Source organism: Melopsittacus undulatus, chromosome 20 (genome assembly GCF_012275295.1).
Source record: "Melopsittacus undulatus isolate bMelUnd1 chromosome 20, bMelUnd1.mat.Z, whole genome shotgun sequence".
Taxonomy (NCBI): Eukaryota; Metazoa; Chordata; class Aves; order Psittaciformes; family Psittaculidae; genus Melopsittacus; species Melopsittacus undulatus.
Genome location: NC_047546.1, coordinates 285,717 through 300,474, shown reverse-complemented (window position 1 = coordinate 300,474; position 14,758 = coordinate 285,717). Strand labels below are relative to the sequence as shown.

The window sequence follows — 14,758 nt, the reverse complement described above, 5'->3', positions numbered from 1 at the left end:
GGGGGAGAATCCTCCTGCGCCAGAGCATCACAGAATCAGTGAGGTTGGAAAAGCCCTTTCAGCTCATCCAGTCCAACCCTTCCCATGGCACTGAGGCCTCATCTCCACCGTGTGTGAACAGTGCCTGCAGCCTGGTCCAATGCCTGAGCACCCTCTGGGGCAGGAATTGCTCCTAATACCCAGCACAAAGTGGATTGAAGAGGCTCTGGTGAGGGCGCCGGCACCACCCGCTTCATGCCAAGGAGTTGCCTTTCCCCCTGGGTCTCACTTTTCCTGCTCGGCAGGAAGCTCTTATCAGCCGCTGTAGATAAGGACCAGCTCCAACAGCCTCTGCGGCTTCCACCCCAAGGAGCTGTGGGGACCCCAGTTGGGCTGTTGCTGGGTGAGATGGACCCTGAAACAGGGAGGGAGCACCCGGGTGGTGGCCCAAGCTCCCTGTGGGGCAGCCGTGACCCATTAACACCTCCCAAAAGTGGGGCTCATTAGCTTGGGTGTATCAGCTGAGTCACAGCCGGGGGTGGGAGAGCCACGGGGCAGAGGGACAGAGCCAGGAGCTGCCTCTGGAGCTGCCCGTCCCTGGGTGCCCTGGTGCAGGGCTGGGCTCCAGTGGAGGTGTGGGAGCGCTGAGGGAAGGAGGAACCCGCTGGGTTCAGTGCCCCAGAGCTGCCAGCAAAGGAGCAAATCCATTGGGAAGTGCTGCTGGTGGAGAGGGGGAGCCGGGGGGGGGGGGGGGGGGGTGGACGTGGGATGCTCGTGGATAGACGGAGCAGCGGCTCCCCCTCGGGCCACCCTTGTGGGGTGATGCCGACGGTGTCCCCGCAGCAATGGGTGCACGGCCAGGAGCACCCATCCCATCCTGTCCATGGGAGCAAGCACGGAGCTGAGCTCGGCTCCTGGCACAGCCGGGGTTGGGGCAGCAGGTTCCCCTCCATGGGTCTGGCCACATATGTATGGGTCTGCTATTGCTGGGGGTGAGGGCAGAGCCCTGGCCATGCAGGAGCTGCTGGTGGTGCTGGTGCTGCTGCTGCTGCTGCTTGTTCTTGTTCTGCTTGTTTGTTCTTGCATTGCTTGCTTCTTGTTCTGCACCTCCATGCATGTGCTGAGGTGGGGTGAGCAATGCAGCAGGCTGGGGGATGGCAGCAGCCCCAGCTCCTGTGTGCCTGCACCTACCATCGGGTGATGCAGCCACGTTTCCATCCTGGCCGGGGGGCTCTGGACCCTCCCCATGCTGGATGCACGGCCACAGCATGGGGGGAATGAGGGCACTGGGGTGACGGGCAGGGGTACATGGCCCAAGGTGCTGTTAGAGCAGGGGTTTATTCAGACCCTGCCTGGGCAAAGAATGAAACCGGTTCTTCCCTCAGGGCATTGCAGTGGGTTCAGGGGTGCCCCAAGCTGCATCCCCCTGTGCTGGGGGGGGGGGGCTTTGCATGCGGTCAGAGCTGCTAAAACGGGATCCCTGTTTCTGTTCTCCAGGGCCTGACCCCTTTGCATGGCAGCAGCAGGAGAGGGGCTCCCAGTGCTCCCCAGTGCGGTGATGGTCCAGGACCAGCAGGTGTGGGGTGGGGAGGGAGCAAGGAGGAGCTGTGGGGGTGGCGGGGGCCGTGCAGAGGGAGGTCTTGGAGCAAGGTGAGGTGGGGAGGCTGGAGCCGCCTGGGGAGGAGCCGTCGGAGCAGCCGGGGCAGAGCTGGGTCGTGCCTGGAGCCATGGACCCACCGCAGCCTCCTGCAAGGGGCTTTGGGATGGAGCTGGGGAGCGCAGCCCTTGCCCCCATCCGCAGGCTCTGCGCCCCGGGGGGACACGGAGGGACCATGGGCACTGTCAGTGCCATGGGCTGGATGCTGCTGCTGCTGCTGCTGCTGCAGGTGGTGCCCTGGGCTGCAGGTGGGTGCAGGGATGGTGTTTGGGGTGGCAATGGGGTGCATGGGGTGGTGGCCTGGGATGGGAGCCCGGTGCCCAGGGGAGTGATGGGGAGCACAGAGAGGGGATGGGGTGCTTGGGACATCCCCACCCCCTGCTCGTGCTCCCCAGGAGCCCGGCCCTGCAGCCCCAAGTACTTTGGCCATGGGGCCATGGTGTGTGTCTGCAATGCCACATACTGCGACACGCTGGACCCCGTGGTGCTGCCGGCACCGGGCACCTACGTCAAGTACGAGAGCAGCAAGGCCGGGAAGCGGCTGGAGCGCAGCGAGGGGAGCTTCCAGCGCAGCCTGCGAGCCCCAGGTACCTGCTGCAGCCGAGCGGGTGCCAGTGCAGCCCCAGGCAGCGTGTGCTGAGCTGGGGTCTCCATCGCAGGGCTGCTGCTCACGGTCAACGTCTCCACGTTGTACCAGCGCCTGAAGGGCTTCGGGGGCTCCCTCTCCGATGCTGCTGCCCTCAACATCCTGGGGCTGTCGCCGCCGGCCCAGGACAAGCTGCTGCAATCCTACTTCTCAGAGGAAGGTGAGCAGGAGCATGGGGCGGCTCAGGGGTCCCCGGTGGTGGCTGTGTCCCTGTTCCCATTGCCTGGCTGCTGCCGTGCTGCTCGATGCCTTTCCTGCTCCACAGGGATCGAGTACAACCTCATCCGGCTCCCCATGGCTTGCAGCGACTTCTCCATGCGCCCCTACAGCTACGACGATGTCGCCGATGACTACGAGCTGAAGCACTTCAAGCTGGCGGAGGAGGATGTGAAGATGAAGGTGGGAGGCTGAAGCACTTGGTCCCCTCTTGTGCCGGAGCTCCTGTGTGTGCTGGGACCCCCGTGACAGCATGGGGTGCATGGGAGCTGGCACCTCCTCCATGGCACGTCCCGGCACATCCCAGCTGGCAGCAGCAGGGCTCAGATCGGGGCACGGTGCCATGGGGTGTTGCTCCCTCGTGCCCTTCTCCGCATGGGTTCACTGGGATGCTCCAGTCCCTCCCCGGGCCGGGTGGTGCTGGGGGGGCTGTGGCTGGAGCTGAGCCCATTCCTCTGCCCCCTCCTGCAGATCCCCATCCTGCACCGGGCCTCAGCCATGAGCAAGCGGCCGCTGTTGCTCTACGGCAGCCCCTGGACAGCCCCAGGCTGGATGAGGAGCAACGGGGATGTCCGTGGGAAGGGAGTGCTCAAGGGGCAGGCAGGGGACAAGTACCACAAGACATGGGCCAACTACTTCATCAAGTAGGGTCCCGTCGGCGCTGGGATGGGGCGGGTGGGCACAGGGAGGGATGTGCTGTGCTGATGCTGCCCTCCCTTCCCTGCACCAGGTTCCTGGATGAATACGCCAAACACAACGTGACCTTCTGGGCGGTGACGGTGCAGAACGAGCCCCTCGCTGGGCTCCTCACCCCCCCCCAGTCCCCCACCATCGTCTCCACGGCCAAGCAGCAGCGAGACTTCGTGGTGCAGGACCTGGGCCCCGCGCTGGCCCGGAGCTCCCATCGCACCCGGCTCATCATCCTGGATGACCAGCGCATCCACCTGCCGCACTGGGCCAAAGTGGTGAAGGGCAAAGCCACCCTGACTACCTCCTTCCTGTCCCTTCTCGCCCCGTCCCACCCAAGCCTTGGGGTTTAGGTGCAAACCAAGCGGCCGCTCCCGGCCCGCAGAGCGCAGCAGAACCGGGTTCGCTGGAGCCGGTGGCCGCAGCCTCCTCCGCAGCAGGGACGGGAGGTGGCATCCGCCGCCCGGCGAGCGCAGGAGCTGCTGGCCCCGGGCAGGATCCGGCTGCTCCGGCTCCGGCCTCGCAGCGCTCCCAGAGCTGCTTGAGGGAATTGCCGTTAACGGAAGGGCCACGGAAGGAGCGGGGCTGAGGCTCCTTCCCTCGCTCCAGCACCAGGGTCGGGCTGCAAGGGGATGCGGAGGGAGGACTGGGAGCTGTGCATGGGGTGAGGAGCACAGTGAGGGGCACGTCTGCCCCACACACCCATCGCTCTGTAGCATGGCCCGATATGGGATCCATGCATCCATCCGCATGCGGCCCAGCTGCCTCTATTGCTCTCTACAACCACCTGAGAGGAGGATGGAGACTGGAGGGGTCTGGTCTCTGCTGCCAAGGAACAGGGGATGGGAATGGTTGGACTGGATGAGCTGAAAGGTCCTTTCCAACCCAGTTGATTCCATGGTGTGAGGTGTTTGCTCTGCTCCCCCCACCAGGTCCTGAGCAATGCCACCGCTGCCAACTACGTCGCCGGGATTGGGGTTCACTGGTACCTGGACAGCATCGTCCCCCCACGCTGCAGCCTGGGGGCCACACACGAGCTCTTCCCTCACCACTTCCTGCTCTACACAGAGGCCTGCAGTGGATTCCTCACCTTCCGCTTCTCCGTGTCCCTGGGCTGCTGGGACCGGGGGCAGCGCTACAGCCACAGCATCCTCACGGTACAGCCCCCCCGGCACTGCCCACCCGGGGCTGGGGGCTCAGCTCTGCTCAGCCCCATCCCCTCCTCACCAGGTCCTGAACCACTTCGTGTCCGGTTGGACCGACTGGAACCTGGCCCTGGACATGAAAGGGGGCCCCAACTGGGTCAAGAACTACGTGGACAGCCCCATCATCGTGGACAGCAGCAAGGACACCTTCTACAAGCAGCCCATGTTCTACCACATGGGGCACTTCAGGTGGGGCATGGCTGGGAGTGGGGCAGGGGGTGATGCCAGCAGCCTGAGGGGGGGTCCCCATCCCTGTGCTGGTGCTGTCCCTGCAGCAAGTTCATCCCCGAGGGCTCTCAGCGTGTGGGGCTGCAGCAGAGCCGCCGGTGCCTCCTCTGCCAGCTCGAGCACGTGGCTGTCGTGCGCCCCGATGGGGCCCTGGTCCTGGTGGTGCTCAACAGGTCAGTGGGGCAGGGCCCATGGGGTCACCCGGCCATGGCTGTGCCAATGCGCTCAGCTCCTCTCGCCCCCAGGTCTGGCTGGGACGTGTCCTTTGGGATCCAGGACCCTGCTGTTGGCTTCATCGAGGCTGTGGCTCCGGCCAACTCCATCCAGACCTACCTGTGGCGTCAGCAGTGACGGCTGGGATGGTGCTGGGGCTGGTGCTGAGCAAGGGGGGGGACCCCTGGGGGTCCCTGTGCAGTGATGGAAGCTGCTGCAAGGGGCTCCGTGTGCTCCCTGCGCTGCACCCCCTCTGCTCCCCAGCCCCACTGCTCCATGTCCTGGCCCTGGCTCCCACACGTGGCTCCCATGGCCCCTTGGCGTGCGCCAAGCGGAGCGGTGACGCGGCCGCTCCGGTATGCTCCATCCGTCAGTGTTTCCCCTACGGAAACAGAGCGGTTTTCCTCGGGAAGGGCTCCGGAGGGCTCCGTGTGCGGCTGCCGATGGCTGCAGCTGGAGCCTCAGCCGCCTGCCAGCGCCTGATGGCTTTCAGATGTGCTCTGGGTTTGCCCCAACTCAGCTTCGGTTCCCTCTATATTAAAGTGAAATCTCGCTGGAGAAAAGGGAATTCGCTCCATGTCCTCCCATGCCAAGCGAGGCTGGTGCCATCCCACAGCTGGCGCTGGCCACATCCAGCCTCCCTCCGCACAGACTCCCCTCTATTCTGGCCGTGGGGCTGCCAGCCCACAGTTACCTGCCCGTCCTGTTTGCTCGCCTTAAATACCAGTTCTAGTGTTTGCTCATCCAGCTTTTGGGAACGTTACCAGCATCTTTGAAGGGATGGAATGAGAAAGCCACAGAGCTCCTTGGCAGGGTCCCCTGTGGGTGCTGCTGATGCTGGGGGAGACTCATCCAAAGGGAGGTTTAGCAGCTGGAGGGAGGGAGGTGGCACCAGGCTCCGGCTGAGCCCTGCTCATGGAGCACATCCATGGCCGCAGGAATCACCCGTGTGTCCCCGGACCAGGGTTGTCCCCTTGGCCACCAGCATCAGGGAACACTGGGGCCGGGCTGAGGCTCCTGCTCCTCCTGGTGCGGGGGTGCCTGCAATTAGGGAGATCCCAAAGGAGGAGGTGTGGAGCCCAGACTTGTTTTGGGGATCATAAACCACTGCAGCCTGCTCCACCCAGCCCCATTGCAGGCCTGGGGCGCAGGCGTGTGGGGTGCAGCCGCATAGCAGGGGGGAGCAGGGCCCCGGAGGGCAGCACCCACAGCCCCCATTGCTCCTATGGCACCCTCACAGTGGCCGTGGGGATGCCTCTGCCTGCTACTGGTGCAGCTGCATGCAGGGGCTGGTGGTTGCTGCTGTGGGGGACCCAAGGCTGAGCACCCATGGGACCCTCAGCCCGTTTGGGGTGTCCTGGGGGAGATGAGGTGGCTGCTGGGGGCTCTTCCCAAGGGGTGCCCTGTGAGGTGGCACTTGGGGGGCACCCCCAGCACAGGACTGGGAGCTGCAGTGAGTGTTGAAAGCTCTCACTGGGGCCAGGTTGCAAAAGCATCCCCAGGCTGCAGCTGGGATCCCCATGAGCTGTCCCAGCCAGACTCACCTTTCCTGCTCCACCGGCACCAGCACCTCCCAGCACACGGAGCAGGTCCTGCCGCCTGCGCCCACAGAGACGCGGCACAGAGGTTCGGGTGCAGGTGAGTACTGCGGCTCCGGAGCAGCCCATGGGGATGGTGATGGGGATGGTCATAGAGCAGGACCCCACTGAGGCTGTGCCCATGGAGAGGGAGGGGATGTGAGGGCCCAGCACCATCCTGCACAGTGAGCTCCCTGCCCTGCACCGCCCCATCGGCATCCCCTGCAGCCCTGGCTGTGCGGGAGGCTCATCCCATGCGCCCATGGAGCTCCTTTACCAGGACAGGGTGGGAGGACCTGCAGGGAGCAGGGCAATGTGGGACCCCTCGGTGCTGGGAGCTCGAGCCCCAAGGCACCGGGTGAGGACGAGCCCTGGCTGCACTTGTGGGGCTGGGAGCGTGGAGCTGTTGGCTGCGGCACTGGGAATGTGTGGAGCATCAGGACATGGCACAGCCATGGGACAAGCAAGGAGTGGGAGGGACGTGATGGGAGTGAAGTGAATCATGGAATCACAGACTCCATGAAGCTGGAAAAGCCCTTTCAGCTCATCCAGTCCCAGCTGCCAAGGCCACCACTAACCTATGGCACTGAGGCCTCATCTCCACAGTGTGTGAACACCTCCGGGGATGGTGACTCCATTCCTGCCCTGGGCAGCCTGGTCCAGTGGGGCAGGAATTGGTCCTCAGCTCCATCTAAACCTGCCCTGGTGCAGCTCGAGGCCGGTTCCTCTTGTCCCATACCATGGGGAGCAGAGCCCAGCCCCTCCTGCTCCATCCTCCTGTATGGAGCCATCAGGGCCCCCTGAGCCTCTTCCCCATCTGTTCCCCATCCCTTGTGCTCCATCAGGTAACCGGTTGCTGACACCGATCACTCGCTCCCAGCCTGGTTCTTGTCACCAGAGGTGCGATGGGGCTGGGCTGTGCCAGGGTCCTGTGCTGGCTCCTGCTGGCGCAGGCAGCGTGGCGAGCAGCAGGTATGTGCTGGTGCTGGTGCTGTGCCAGGGGCCGGAGGGCAGCGCTTTGGTGCCCGTGGTGAGCCAGGCTCCCATCCGGTGCCTCCTCCCGCAGGCAGCCGCCCCTGCCATGCCAAGGACTTCGGGCAGGGTTCTCTGGTGTGTGCCTGCAGTGCCACATACTGCGACACGCTGGACCCGGTGGTGCTGCCGGCACCGGGCACCTACGTGCGGTACGAGAGCAGCAAGGCTGGAAAGCGGCTGGAGCGGAGCCAGGGGAGCTTCCAGCACAATGCAGCCACTGCAGGTACCCGGTGGGGCCGGATGTGGGGCACGGAGCCCATCCCGGCTGCGGCTGCCATGGTCTCTGTCCCATGCAGATTTCCACCTCACCCTGGACACGGCACAACGGTACCAGCGGGTGAAGGGCTTCGGTGGCTCCGTCACAGACTCTGCTGCCATCAACATCCTGTCCCTGTCCAAGGATGCTCAGCGGCACCTTCTTCGCTCCTACTTCTCTGAGGAGGGTGAGCCTGGGGCAGGGGGATGCTGTGGTGGTGGAGCTGCTCTGACCTCTGCTCAGGGTCTGAGACCCCTGCGAGGGGGTCTCAAAGACACCTCAGGGATCTCCATCACCACCCGCCCTGTCCCCAGGCATCGAGTACAACCTCGTGCGCGTCCCCATGGCCAGCACCGACTTCTCCGTCCGCCTGTACACCTATGCTGATGCAGAGGGTGACTTTGAGCTGAAGCACTTCAACCTGACGGAGGAGGACACGCGGATGAAGGTGAGTGCCAAAGGGTGAGCCCAGGTGGGATGGGATGGGATAGAATGGGCTGGGTTAGGGTCAGGGGAGAACCTTCCTACTGATGGGGAGGGGGGCGCTCATCCTGCTGCCCATGCTGCCGGCTCTGAGGCATGCCCAGAGCACCCACTGCCATCCCTGTTCTCCGCAGATCCCCATCCTCCAGGCAGCCCAGGCAATGGCCACGCGGCCGCTGTCGCTCTATGCCAGCCCCTGGACCTCTCCGGTGTGGATGAAGACGAACGGCGCCATGACCGGGAGGGGGACACTGAAGGGCAGCCCTGGGGACAAGTACCACAAAACCTGGGCCAAGTACTTCATCCGGTGAGAGCTGCGGAGCGTGGTGGGTACCGGAGCACGGGGCTGGCGCTGCCACAACCAGACCCTTCACCGTGTGCCATACACACAGGTTCCTGGATGAATACGCCAAACACAACGTGACGTTCTGGGCGGTGACGGCAGGGAACGAGCCCACAGCCGGACAGATCATCTTCTATCCCTTCCAGTGCTTGGGCTTCTCCCCCGAGCACCAGCGCGACTTCATCGCCCGGGACCTGGGCCCTGCTCTGGCCAACAGCTCCCACCGCGACGTCCACCTCATCATCCTGGATGACCAGAGGGTGATGCTGCCCTACTGGGCTGAGGTGGTGAGTGCCCATGGCCACTGTCCCGGCCCCATGTGGTGCTCCCAGCACCGGGCACCGGTGACCCTGTTCTCCTGCCAGGTCCTCAAAGACCCCGTGGCCGCCGGCTACATCAGCGGCATCGGCATCCACTGGTACCTGGACTTCCTGGCGCCCATTGACCTCACGCTGTCCATCACCCACCACCTCTTCCCGGATTATTTCCTCCTCTCCACTGAGGCTTCCGCCGGCTCCTACTTCTGGGAGCCCAGGGTGGTGCTGGGCGGCTGGGACCGTGGCAGCAAGTACAGCCACAGCATCCTGACGGTAGGGCTCTGGTGGGGACACGGATGTGCCACCCCCTGCGCCCTCCATGGCTCAGCACCATCATCTGCCCCACAGAACCTCAACAACTACGTGACGGGTTGGACCGACTGGAACCTGGCCCTGGATATGAAGGGGGGGCCCAACTGGAGCAAGAACTACGTGGACAGCCCCATCATCGTGGACAGCAGCAAGGACATCTTCTACAAGCAGCCCATGTTCTACCACATGGGGCACTTCAGGTGAGGCATGGCTGGGAGTGGGGCAGGGGGTGATGCCAGCAGCCTGAGGGGGGGTCACCCATCCCTGTGCTGGTGCTGTCCCTGCAGCAAGTTCATCCCCGAGGGCTCGCAGCGTGTGGGGCTGGCAGTGTCCAAGAGGTGCCACCGCTGTGACCTGGAGCACTCGGCCTTCCTGCGCCCCGATGGTGCCGTGGTCCTGGTGGTGCTGAACCGGTGAGTGCCTGATCCCTGTGCCCGGGGGGAGCGCGGCTGCCTCCTGACCTGCAGCCCCTTTGCCTTCCCCACAGCTCCCCTGTGGACGTGTCCTTTGGGATCTCTGACCCACGGGTTGGCTCCTTCGAGGCCATGGCTCCCAGTGACTCCATCCAGACGTTCCTCTGGACGCAGCCAGCCTAGGATGGATGTTGGTGGTGGAGAAGGGAGCTGCTGGCACCGGGAGGGTGGTGCTGGAGGGGGCTTGGGGACAGGCTCCTGTGTGGGGCTGCAGACCCCGCAGGGGCCTGGTTGATCCAAGGGCTGTGATGCCTGCTCTTTTCTAGATGTTTTCATACAATAAACAGGTTTTCTACAGCCTCGCCTGCAGCCCCTCTGCCCTCCCTTGCTGGACCGTGCCAGGGGCCCGAGGAGGCAGGTTTGGGGCTGGGGTACCTGCTGTGAGCCCTATGGGCTTCCTAGGGGCAGCCTGGGGCCCGGGTCCGTGCTGCAGGGAGGCAAAGGGCTGTGACCGCAAGGGACAGCATCTCCCCCCCTGCAGCATCCCCTGGGCAGGCAGCAGGAGCTGGCAGGGATGTGGAGCTGGGATGGAGCTCAGGGCCCCGGCGTCAGCAGCTGCGGCCAGAGCAGGCGGCTGCGGTTTGTGCCGCTGGAGCAGCCTCAGCCCTCCCCGGCTAATGGGAACCGGGAGCGCCGGGTACATACTTCCCGAGTGACGTGATGGGGGGAGCGGGCCCGGGGGGGCTGAGTTGCCTCATCCCCTTCCCGTGGGGCCCCTCGAGCTGGGGGAGGCTCCAGCGCCGGTCCTGGCACCGGGTCCCCCCCATCACACAGGGAGCGGGGGGGGGCTCCAGCGCCGGTCCTGGCACCGCGGACCCCCCCATCACACAGGGAGCGGGGGGGGCTCCAGCGCCGGTCCTGGCACCGGGTGTCCCCCATCACACAGGGAGCGGGGGGGGCTCCAGCGCCGGTCCTGGCACCGCGGACCCCCCCATCACACAGGGAGCGGGGGGGGCTCAGCCTCTCCCTGCCCCGAACAAGCGAGCGCTGTTTCCTGGCCCCGGTTCCACCGCAGCCGCTCGGGGAGCCCAGGGGGAGCCCCGCGGTGCTGCAGGGACCTGCGGTGCGATCATGGCAGAGGTGAACGGAGCCCGGAGGGATCCGTCCTGCGTCCGCCGCAGCTCCTGCCCGCACCCTGCGGGGCCAGAGACGGGAGAGGGGCTCCGGGGGCTCACCCAGCAGCAAGGAACGGGGCTCTGGGTACCCAGCCAGAAACAGGGAATGGGGCTGTGGGTGAACATCCAGAAACAGGGAGAGGGACTCTGGGTACCCATCCAGCAGCAGGGAGAGGAGCTCTGGGTACCCATCCAGCAGCAGGGAGAGGGACTCTGGGTACCCATCCAGCATCAGGGCATGGGGCTCTGGGTACCCATCCAGCAGCAGGGAGAGGAGCTCTGGGTACCCATCCAGCAGCAGGGAGAGGGGCTCTGGGTACCCATCCAGTAGCAGGGAGAGGGGCTCTGGGTGAACATCCAGCACCCTGAGCCTGCTGGGTGAGGCTGGGACACACACACATCTCACCTCCATCCCAGGGAAGCAGAGGCTGAGGATGGAGGCGCAGAGGATGCACAGGTTCTGCAGAGACTTGAGAGCACTTGTGCCCTTCCAGGCTGTGCCACATCCCACAAGGAGCCCAGGTCTCCATGCCACAGCTCCAGGAAAGCCAGGCTGGCAGCAGCATGGCAGGGCACACACTCACTGCCCCCCAGAACCTGCTGACTGCTCTGTGGGGATACCATGGGACAGGGTAAACGATGGGCTCAGCCCCACAGCTGCTGGAGGAAGGACAGGGGGTGCTGCTGATGGTCACAGATGCTTTTAGGAACATCAAACCCCACTGTCCTCCCCTTCACCCCATCCCCAGAGAGCCCCGAGGCTGGGGACAGGAGCTGGAGCTGCAGGATGCGGTAGTGAGACAGAGCAGGCACGGAATGGGACAGCACATGGGTGCCTGCTGCAGGCTCCAGTCTGTGTGAGTGGGGAGACTGGGAAGGGAACCGAGCTGCTGGGAGGATGAGGGCACATATGATAACAGGGACATTTATTGGCGTGGCAGCGCTCCCCATGGAGAGCTGCTGTTCCCATGGATGTGGAGCGGAGCATCCCCAAGGAGCGATGCTGCCATCCTCGTGTGTAAAAACAGTCAGTTCCAGGGAGCAGGATGAGCAGCTCTTCCTCACTCCTCCTCCTCCTCTTCCTCCTCCTGCATGGCAATGGGCTGGCGGGCGGCCGGCCCCACACCACTGCGCTGGATGGACACGATGCCGCTGAGGAAGGCATAGCCCAGCATGGCCACCAGCCCCACCAGCACCGACAGCAGCTGGTTCCGTCTCTTGTGTGGGTCCTCCTCGGCCTCCTCGGTGCCCGCAGCCCTTGGGGCGCTGCCCGGGTGCTCTCCTGGGGGGGTCAGAGCCAGGATGCGGTGAGGGCACAGAGCACCCTGAGCCCACTGGGTGAGGGGGGGGGCACCGGTCTCACCTCCATCCCAGGGGAAGTAGAGGCTGAGGATGGAGCTGCAGTAGTTGCACAGGTTCTGCAGGGACTTGAGGTGCTGCTGCAGTTTCCCATTGGGAAGCTTGGCCTTGAGCAGCGGCGCCAGGCGGCTGAAGACGAAGGCGTCGAGGGAGGCTGGGCTGGGGCACAGAGACCTGCCCTGAGGCACTGCCCCACACCAAAGCCATTGAGCACATGGGCCACCCCCTGTGCCCCAGGAGAGGGCAGGCAGCACTTCCTCCCCCTCTTCCAACCCTAAGGATGATCCCACCCCAGAGCCGGCTCCAAGACATGGGGCTGGTGCCATCTCCTGCTGCCATGGAAGCCTGCCCGACCCCAAAGTGACACACGTGGGCTGTGGGTCCCGTGGACCATGGGCTCAGCCCTGTGTGTGTGTGTGTTGGGAGCATCCTCCCCCTGCAGCCACCTACGAGTCTCCGAAGAAGAACCTCTGGGATCCAAGGCGCTGGGATAGGAGCGTCAGACATTCCCGAGCATCCCGGTACAGCTGGAGCAGGAGAGAGGGATGTGACCCACAGTGGAACACAGGGAGCCGGATGGGAGCCCTCATCCAGGGTGAACCCCAGAGCCCAGTGAGGAGCATCCCCTCACCTCCTTCTCCAGCTTCTCCTCATCCTCCATGTATCCATCACCCCACAGGAGCTGCAGCCGCTCCAGGTGCTGCTTGTGCATGCAGTTGGGCAGGAAGAAGTTGAGGGGGAAGGGGATGGTTTCCGCGTACCACTTCCGCGTGTGCTCCACGTAGTTCTTTGCGTCCACCCAGAAGGTGTGGATCTGTGATGGGGAACAACCCGTGCCCAGGCTATGGTGGGGCCGAAGCCATGCCCAGTGCTGCTCACCCAGGCACTGAGCACCACAGAGGGGTGAGGGAGCAGCCTCATCCTGCTCCGGATGCTCCAGACCCTCCCGGAGGACGCACCAGCACCGGCAGCAGCTTCTCCTCCAGCAGGGACACGAAGGCCAACGTGTCTGCCCCTTGTGCAGCAGAGAGGTCGTAGTCAGCGTTGTACTTCTGCAGGGTGAGATCCAGAGAGGAAGGGTCAGATCCTGAACCCTCCTCCCAGGGGTCTCCAGGGCCCTGGGGGTGCCCCTGATCCCCCCATACCTGTTTCCTGAGGTGAGTTATGATCTGCTCCATCTTGGAGATGGTGCCGTTGTCCCTCGTCTTCAAGGCTGGCAGGCGCCCTGAGGGCAGGAGAGGGGTAGGTGCAGGCATCGGTGCCAGGGTAAGGGGCCCCTATGCTTGGGTAAGGGGTGCAACCAGAGGGGCACATGGCAGTGCGAGGGGGTGCAATGGGGCAGGGGGAGCAATGAGGCAGGGGGAGCAATGGGGCAGGGGATGCAGTGGGGCAGGGGGAACAATGGGGCAGGGGGAGCAATGGGGTGGGGGATGCAGTGGGGCAGGGGGAGCAATGGGGCAGGGGATGCAGTGGGATCGGGGATGCAGTGGGGCAGGGGGAGCAATGGGGCAGGGGGAGCAATGGGGTGGGGGATGCAGTGGGGCAGGGGGAGCAATGGGGCAGGGGATGCAGTGGGGCAGGGGGAGCAATGGGGCAGGGGATGCAGTGGGATCGGGGATGCAATGGGGCAGGAGATGCAGTGGGGCAGAGGATATAATGGGGTCGGGGATGCAGTGGGGCAGGGGGTGGTCGAGCTGAGAACAGAAACGCACGTGGGTCTGATGGAGCACGATGCAGTGGGGGTGCATGGGGCAGGGGTTGCAATGGGGAGGTCGCGCTGGGTCGGGTGGTCCCGGTCGGTGCCGGTAGCCCCGAACCGGGAGGGGTGGGGGGGGGGGATCCTTACCGGAGGGGCTCCTCCAGGGGCTGGAGACCCGGTGAACCTTGAGCGGCGCTCCCGTGAACCGCGCGTACGTCTGCAAGAGGAGAGCGGCGGAGGGAGGGGGGGCTCGGCCGGACGGGACGCACCGGACCCGGCCCCGGTACCGGTACCGGCGCTCACCAGCACGGCCAAGCAGTCCGGGTCCACCGAGGGCAGCCCCCAGCCCCCGGCCCAGCAGAACAGCTCCATGGGCGCCGCCATCTTCCCGTCCGACCCGGAACCACACGGGCCGGCTCCGCCCGTCCCCACCGCGGGGGGGCTCCGCCACCGGCCCGGGGCCGCCCCGTGTCCCAGCGGAGCCCTCGGGGCAGCGGCGGCCGCGCCCCGTGTCCCGGCGCCCCGCACGTGTCTATGGGAGGGGAACGGGGCCGGGAGCGCGCTGGGCCCGGAGGGACGGGAACAACGGGGGGGGGGGGGGGGGGGGGGGGGGGGGCTCGGGAGCAGCCCCCGCCGCTGCCGCTGCTCCGTTCCCAGCCGCTGGCTCGGGGCTGGGACCGGGGACCGGCGCTGGGGCGGCCGCGGCCGTTGTTATGGAGCCGGGGAACACAGCGATAAACACAGCGGGGGCCGCTCCCCTTGGCCGGGGCTCAGCGGGGAGCGCCCCGAGCGGCCCCGGGTCCTGCAGCGGGTGCGGCGGCACAGACCGGACCGGACCGGGACCGGGACCGGGCGGCGCTGCCCAAGCGAGGGATGCCCGTGGGGCCCCGTTCGGCTGCCGCCCCCCGAGGGCACTGCGGGGCTCCCCCTGCGGCCCCAGAGCGCTCGGGGTGAGCTC

At 65.6% G+C, this 14,758-nt stretch overlaps 3 protein-coding genes across 6 annotated transcripts; 2 read left to right on the top strand and 1 right to left on the bottom strand.

Annotated features, from left to right (window-relative positions):
* The first annotated feature begins 36 nt into the window (after window positions 1–36).
* LOC101873208 (lysosomal acid glucosylceramidase-like) lies at window positions 37–5,399 on the top strand. 2 transcript variants are annotated; one of them, XM_034071192.1, is made up of 10 exons: window positions 37–208; window positions 1,477–1,555; window positions 2,032–2,442; window positions 2,548–2,681; window positions 2,970–3,142; window positions 3,229–3,463; window positions 4,118–4,342; window positions 4,416–4,579; window positions 4,666–4,791; window positions 4,864–5,399. In XM_034071192.1, the coding sequence occupies exons 4-10, from the start codon at window positions 2,577–2,579 to the stop codon at window positions 4,967–4,969; spliced, it is 1,134 nt and encodes a 377-aa protein (XP_033927083.1). In that variant the 5' UTR covers window positions 37–208; window positions 1,477–1,555; window positions 2,032–2,442; window positions 2,548–2,576; the 3' UTR covers window positions 4,970–5,399. The 2 variants fall into 2 exon arrangements, with proteins under 2 accessions (XP_033927083.1, XP_033927082.1); XM_034071191.1 differs by lacking the exons at window positions 37–208; window positions 1,477–1,555 and adding an exon at window positions 1,628–1,884.
* Window positions 5,400–6,318: 919 nt separating this feature from the next.
* Window positions 6,319–9,927, top strand: LOC101873709 (lysosomal acid glucosylceramidase-like). 3 transcript variants are annotated; one of them, XM_034071189.1, is made up of 11 exons: window positions 6,319–6,469; window positions 7,254–7,380; window positions 7,475–7,666; window positions 7,740–7,886; window positions 8,014–8,147; window positions 8,317–8,489; window positions 8,575–8,812; window positions 8,891–9,115; window positions 9,191–9,354; window positions 9,442–9,567; window positions 9,642–9,750. In XM_034071189.1, exons 2-11 carry the CDS (start codon window positions 7,314–7,316, stop codon window positions 9,748–9,750), a joined length of 1,575 nt encoding a protein of 524 aa, XP_033927080.1. In that variant the 5' UTR covers window positions 6,319–6,469; window positions 7,254–7,313. The 3 variants fall into 3 exon arrangements, with proteins under 3 accessions (XP_033927080.1, XP_005140628.2, XP_033927081.1); XM_034071190.1 differs by lacking the exon at window positions 6,319–6,469 and having other exon boundaries at window positions 7,314–7,380; window positions 9,642–9,927; XM_005140571.3 differs by lacking the exons at window positions 9,442–9,567; window positions 9,642–9,750 and having other exon boundaries at window positions 6,320–6,469; window positions 9,191–9,358.
* A 1,724-nt stretch (window positions 9,928–11,651) lies between these two features.
* On the bottom strand, window positions 11,652–14,307 carry MTX1 (metaxin 1). Its single transcript, XM_034071115.1, has 8 exons — window positions 14,104–14,307; window positions 13,948–14,017; window positions 13,247–13,326; window positions 13,061–13,153; window positions 12,733–12,915; window positions 12,552–12,628; window positions 12,106–12,260; window positions 11,652–12,024 (listed from the first exon to the last, which is right to left on the bottom strand). The coding sequence occupies exons 1-8, from the start codon at window positions 14,182–14,184 to the stop codon at window positions 11,804–11,806; spliced, it is 960 nt and encodes a 319-aa protein (XP_033927006.1). The 5' UTR covers window positions 14,185–14,307; the 3' UTR covers window positions 11,652–11,803.
* Window positions 14,308–14,758: the final 451 nt, after the last annotated feature.

What these genes read in the sequence shown, in the direction of transcription:
- LOC101873208 (XM_034071192.1), top strand. Translation starts at nt 2,577, where the DNA reads ATGGCTTGCAGCGACTTCTCCATGCGCCCCTACAGCTACGACGATGTC. An exon ending in AGGAGGATGTGAAGATGAAG is followed by an intron (nt 2,682 to 2,969) that starts GTGGGAGGCTGA and finishes CCCCTCCTGCAG; the next exon opens with ATCCCCATCCTGCACCGGGC. An exon ending in TACCACATGGGGCACTTCAG is followed by an intron (nt 4,580 to 4,665) that starts GTGGGGCATGGC and finishes CTGTCCCTGCAG; the next exon opens with CAAGTTCATCCCCGAGGGCT.
- LOC101873709 (XM_034071190.1), top strand. Translation starts at nt 7,314, where the DNA reads ATGGGGCTGGGCTGTGCCAGGGTCCTGTGCTGGCTCCTGCTGGCGCAG. An exon ending in GCACAATGCAGCCACTGCAG is followed by an intron (nt 7,667 to 7,739) that starts GTACCCGGTGGG and finishes TGTCCCATGCAG; the next exon opens with ATTTCCACCTCACCCTGGAC. An exon ending in CTCCTACTTCTCTGAGGAGG is followed by an intron (nt 7,887 to 8,013) that starts GTGAGCCTGGGG and finishes CCCTGTCCCCAG; the next exon opens with GCATCGAGTACAACCTCGTG.
- MTX1 (XM_034071115.1), bottom strand. Translation starts at nt 14,184, where the DNA reads ATGGCGGCGCCCATGGAGCTGTTCTGCTGGGCCGGGGGCTGGGGGCTG. An exon ending in AGAAGCTGCTGCCGGTGCTG is followed by an intron (nt 12,916 to 13,060) that starts GTGCGTCCTCCG and finishes TCCCCATCACAG; the next exon opens with ATCCACACCTTCTGGGTGGA. An exon ending in CTACTTCCCCTGGGATGGAG is followed by an intron (nt 12,025 to 12,105) that starts GTGAGACCGGTG and finishes TGACCCCCCCAG; the next exon opens with GAGAGCACCCGGGCAGCGCC.